Here is a 6,000-nt window from a genome sequence, read left to right as displayed (position 1 = left end):
TTTTCCTCACGGTGCTCACACTGCAGTTTATCAGCCCAGCTCACACTGAAGTGAGCTGGGAATGCAGCCTCAGTGACCTGTAGTAACCTCAATGATGCCACCGCTAGTCACTGACGCTGCGCTCAGAGCAGCTCATTCTCCCGTGGTTTTCAGCCTGGACGGAACAACGGATGTTCGGGTCCCCCATTCATCTGAATAAGGTTCGGGTACCATTTTAGTGCCCAAACCAAACTTTTTTAAAACTGTTTGGCTGAACCTGCCGGACCCAAACATCAAGGGGTTTGCCTATCACTAGTTGCAATCCATCCAACTCTGAGTACCAGATTCTGATTCGAGTCTAATATTTATGGGGGCTTGCCGACAAATGGAGAGAAGGATCCAACCAGTTGAATTTCATTGGCGGATCCATTTGTTTTCTGAGCGATAAGCTGCCGCCAGGTGGCGTCTAATAGAGCTGAGTGTTCCTCTTTATGGATGAGACGGGAGATATAGCTGTAGGCTGAATGATCATTTGTCTAGCAGTTATCTAATATGAGGGGCTCATTAAAACTTTAATGTCCACATAACAGATTATTTAGGTGATTATGGACAAATATGGATTGGCCTTTGGACAGTTTGTCAAATTGGGGAAGAATCATTATGTTTAAGGAGAGTTTCAGCTACTACGTCTAGACCTGTCATGTAGTCTAAAGTCATGACGGCCAACAGTTTAATGTATGTGGGGTGCTTCCAGATATCTGCTGTGGTAAATAAGCATCTAACATGTCTAATTTCAGACTTTTGAACTTTTTGTTCTTAGCCATAAAAACAGTTGCCAGACAGGTGTTGCTGGGGCTTTCTAGTAAAGAACACTGTATATAGAAGAGTTGGGCGAGATTAGCCAAAACATCTATCTATTGTGTTTGGGGCCCCTCAAGCCGGCCATACACACTAAATGGCTGACAGCCATCTCAGCCAACTTGTCCGTACACAGGAGTGCTCCTGTGCTCTCTGTGTAAAAGAAGTCGACTGAGTCATCGCCCGGCAGTTTAGCTCTGGATTGGCAGTCCGAAATCGGACATGCATCATACCATTATTTGGCCGAGACGGTTGCCCGAACTTGTCGATATTGGCGTGTTTAGCTGACAAAAGTCCAATGCATGTGGCTAGTTTTAGGATTCCCCATTTTCTTCTCTTTGGGATCGCCAAGCACTAGGAGGAAAAGAAGCCATACTGGTGTGAGATGAGATTGTGGATGAGAAGTGGGCATGAAGGTATGAAGGTGTTTCTAGGAACAAGGCTGAGATCTCATCTCATTAGAGAGTTTGTAACAAGGGACTAATAATAAAAGGAGATGATGTCGGGGATGAGTCACTGTGTTAGTGAAGTGTTAACTTCGCAGAATAATCAGGATATCCATCTGTTAATATTTAATCCAGACATCAGATAGAGAACTTGACACAGTTCTACCTGATAACTTGTGTGAGTGTGGGGCGTGGGTCCATGCACATGTATTACATATACACTGACAGGAAGACTCCTGTGTCTGGCAATTCCAGTTTGGCATCTTTTCTGACTAAAGGATTGACTGTCAGTCCAAAATGTTGGAAGACAGGAAGCAGAAAGTGGAGTGCACATACAATTATCAGACTACTGTAATCAACAAGGTCACACATGTCTGATTTCATCATAACTCATTCTCTAGGTCTAATCTGATCATCTGGCACCTGCTATAATTGGTGATACATTGTCGATATACTGCAATAATGTAATATTTATTACTACATGCATTGGGGTCCCTATTAACGGTCCACTGCTCTGTAAAATAAAGCGTAATCATTATGTAAGGCTCAGAGTCGTCTTTCTGCATGCTGCCGATGAAAACATGGGAAGAGTCTTCCCAATCTTGCTTCTGCTTCCCCAGCTTTCTCTACGGTGCGGCTCCAGATCTGGTGCAGAGTGCGACGGTATTTCTCTGGGTCCCCAATGGTGAAATCGAGTCGATCTTCCAGTGTTTGGTGAACAGCCACAAGGGGGGCGAGTTTTCTGACTTTTCTCCCCATATACTTGACTCTGGCCACTATTAGCTCTTTGACCATCTACTTTGGGCTGTCAAGGAGAAGCAACCTGAATATCTCTGTGTGTATGTGGGCATCACCCAACTTATTACAGGGAATGAAGAACATTGACGACCATAGACTCCTGTTCTGCACCCTAGGTTAGTGTGAACCAATGTAATGACGGTCTCGTAAACTGTTGCCCTTAAACACCCTCAAGTCTTCTTTGGTGTTACCTCTGTCTGCTACCAGCTGGCTGGGGACCTTCATCCAGGTACGTTTACGGACTACAATCAGTAGGCAGCATAGTAGGGGAATTGTACAAGTCCAAGCAGATATCTCTAGTAATGTTGAGCCCATTGACTCAGGTCATCACTAGTAAGAACAAGGCTACACAACCACTAAATATGGACATGGTGACCCCGCACTATCCCACAGTGTTTACCACTGGGCTCTATAAGAAGAGTAGTTTTGCAGTGTCTTCAGGTTTCCTAAAAACATAAATGATGCCACAAAGACAGGTTGAGTTTTGGAAAGGTGATTTTATTTAATTGCACAGAGTAGATATGACCCAGAGTGTAACATGAATGCAGGTGGCAGCGTACACAACCTTTTTGTAGTACGGGGCGCTAGTTCTCAACCATTTGGGCTCGCTCAACAACAAAACAGCCAACACGTCAACCCAAATAAAAGGCAAGCAGAGCACGGCACTCTCCTAGGAGGGGAGGGAAGAAAATGGGCCAGGGCTGAAAACATTAATGCGCATACTTGACGGCTTGTGTCACAAACCTCTCTGATTGAGGATCAAACTCCCAAAAACAGAGAACTGAGATGAGTGCCAACAATAAGCTCATCTGGATAGGGGACCTGTAAAGTTTAGGACCAGGTGCTCATTGCGGTCCTTTATGACTAAAACTTGTCTTTGACAAGACTTTTGAACTTCCCTCACCAAAAGGGGCGTCAATATTAGTATGGGTTTAGTTGGCAGGTAAGAGAAGCATTATCCCTAAATTATCTAAATTCAGTCATCACATCATAACATTTTGTGCGATAATCCATTAGCCGTGAGACAAGCTTAACACTTCTGCCATGTTGCATTTTTCTGATCCTTGGACAGTTGTAACCTGAAGTTTATAGTATGATCGTTGAGTACCATGATTCCTCTTACCCATCTTTACTGTCTATGGCCAAGACACAGGCAGATAAGTGTTTCTCCATTTAATGGAAAGCTCCACATCTGTTCACCTTTGCCCTCTATTTACCCAAAAATGTCACAAAAATTAAAAAATTAAGAATTTTCATGAACAAAGAAAAAAACCCCACAATAGCCCCATCCAGTAGCGTGCATTCCAAGGAGATTTTCTTAACTAAAAACAAAAATGGGAAGAATATTGGGATTTCTATTAAACTAATCCTGAATTGGTACCACATCCCGGCAGCTTTTGAAGGCCTATAAATAATAAGTGACTGCGTAAATGAGAATTTTTACATTTTTCTCTTAATATTTAAAAAATACCATAAACGATATTTCAAATTCTTAAAAGGGAAACTTATAGGACAGTCAGGATGCCAGAAGTGGAAAGTGAGAATGCAGAAAGGAAAGGTATAGGAAACTATGAACCTTAACCCCCCCCCCCCCCCAAAAAAAAAAAGTCAATACTAGGTTATATAGTCTCAGTATCAAAATAAATATGGTTTATATACAGAGTGGACTTTGTATTAATGTCTCCACGAGTGTGGACATAGGGGAAAACCAGTACCATTATGGGTAATTTCAGAGATCCAATAACTGATAAACACCATCTAGAGCAGTAATCTCTAATCTGTGGCACTCCAGCTTTTGCAAAACTACAACTCTCAATATGTATTAATAGCTTTTACCTATAAAGGCTTGTTGAGAGTCAAAGGCTTGTTGAGAGTCGAAGGCTTGTGAATATATTTAGTATGGTGGATATCTACAGGTTAAATTCAGCTGAAAAATATGTCACTGGTGAAAAACTACCAATTCCTCACCTGTCACTCGTGAAAAACCAGCATTCCTCACCTGTCACTGACGAAAAACCACCATTCCTCACCTGTCACTGACGAAAAACCACCATTCCTCACCCGTCACTGGTGAAAAACCACCATTCCTCACCAGTCACTGGTGAAAAACCACCATTCCTCACCCGTCACTGGTGAAAAACCACCATTCCTCACCTGTCACTGGTGAAAAACCACCATTCCTCACTTGTCATTGGTGGAAAAACTCAGCATTTGATATTCCTTGTTTATGTCAATTCAAAAAGAAAGTATGTCTTTTAGGAACTAACATGCTTCATAGTTTTCTGCGTCCAAACGTGAATGTTTAGGAGGAAGTGGGGAGAGAACGAGATGTCAGAAACATCTCACCCCTCATCTCATGGGTGGTGCTCATGTATGGACAAGATTCCATTAACCAAAATGAAGTCCAATCCTTGGATTAAATTAACATATAATCGGACCTGATCACTTCAGCACTGCAGACAAAACGATTGTGGTTTACGATTGTCAGATCATTATAAATAGTAGCAAGTCCATGGACGACACATCCTGTCCAGGAAGTTCGACACCTATCATAGGTACTATACGATGGGCAGTACCTCGTACTGCGAGATATGTAGGATACGTCGATGACGTTCATGCCGTTACTTTTACAGCTTTATTCAAACGCAAACATATGTATATTTCTAAATGTAAAACTGCCCCTATCCTGCCAAAATAAAAATATAGGATACAATTATTATTATTATTTTTGTGCAAGGTTGGACTACTTAGAATACAAAAAAATATAGAGAAACACCTATAAATGAGGAGGTTGGTTGTGGTGCAAGAGTCAGACATTGTGTAGAACCTTAGGATAGGACTCCTCGTATTGGGGGGAAAGGTGAGATCCGAAGACCAAACTTTGCAAAGCGCAAGGTCGCGCGGTCCCACCATGCAGCAAAGATTTCCCACAAAGCTACATTTTGTACCGGGGAGTCTCCATCAACCAGAGTCCATCGTGAAGAGCTGAATGTCCTGCGGGTTCCAGTACAGGCCAACGCCTGCGTTGTAAACTAAAGACCAGACGTACGGGATGAAGAATTCTTCCGGCTGCTCCTCTTCTACGTACTTGAACTTCAGCTCAGGGAATTTCTATGAGGAAAACAAGGTAGATCAATATTTTTTTTTCGGTCAATACTATTATGATTTGTACATTGTCATTTTAAATTGATTTTGCCCCATAAGGTCCCCTAAGTATAGAAGACATATCCTACTTTTTGGCATAGGTGGTGGGCTTGGCGCATAAAAGACACTGAGATAGCTCGTGAACCCTAAATTTGCTGACGTTACTCATCACCATCACCCCGTCAAAGCCCGATTATAGGGGGTGGGTAAAAATATTTGGACCTTCGCTTTACTCAATGTGTGGCACATAAAACCCCCCGCTGCTGGGTCCATTGGCACACGCAGGTCTGTACAATGTTTTCGCTGGGCACTTCTCGTTTCTGAGAGGCGGGTGGGTCCGATGTGAACCCTCTCCAACAGTCTCGGCTGCACTCACGTCGTCCCGCAGCAGAACGCAGAGTACTCCGCTCTAACGTTACAGCAACAATGGGGAAAATGTCATTGAAGTCTGCAAGCCGGGAAATGCTGGAGGAAAAAAGAAAGCTTTATGCGATATGAAAGCCACGGAGTGAATGGGAGCGCGGCGGCAGAACTGGTTAATGTCTGCTCTCATAGATGCCATATACATGTTTACCACCTACTATACAAACACTACAAGTCATTCAATAGACGGATAATGAAAACTCCCTGCGCAGACAATGGCTCTATCATACAAGTGCTGAGTGATTAGTCTCTGTAGAGCACGCCATTGTCTCTTACGGTGCAGCAGACATGAGACTCTCCATTCAGCGCAGCGTCACAGTGCCATTTCCTCGGGAATCAAACATAATGGAGG

At 43.1% G+C, this 6,000-nt stretch overlaps 1 protein-coding gene across 1 annotated transcript in view; it reads right to left on the bottom strand.

The window, feature by feature from the left end:
- Positions 1 to 2,558: 2,558 nt before the first annotated feature.
- The window catches only part of DYM (dymeclin), a gene marked incomplete at its 5' end in the record, with an annotated part of 271,700 nt that continues 268,258 nt past the window's right edge, over positions 2,559 to 6,000 (bottom strand). The window contains one exon of the mRNA XM_073584839.1: positions 2,559 to 5,192. Coding sequence (XP_073440940.1) covers positions 5,043 to 5,192 — 150 coding nt within the window. The remainder of the gene's footprint in view (positions 5,193 to 6,000) is intronic.

Source organism: Dendrobates tinctorius, unplaced genomic scaffold, assembly GCF_039654945.1.
Source record: "Dendrobates tinctorius isolate UK_male_01 unplaced genomic scaffold, ASM3965494v1 ptg000085l, whole genome shotgun sequence".
NCBI classification, from domain to species: Eukaryota; Metazoa; Chordata; class Amphibia; order Anura; family Dendrobatidae; genus Dendrobates; species Dendrobates tinctorius.
Note: the sequence above shows the minus strand (reverse complement) of the source record. Positions and strands in the feature narration are given on the sequence as shown.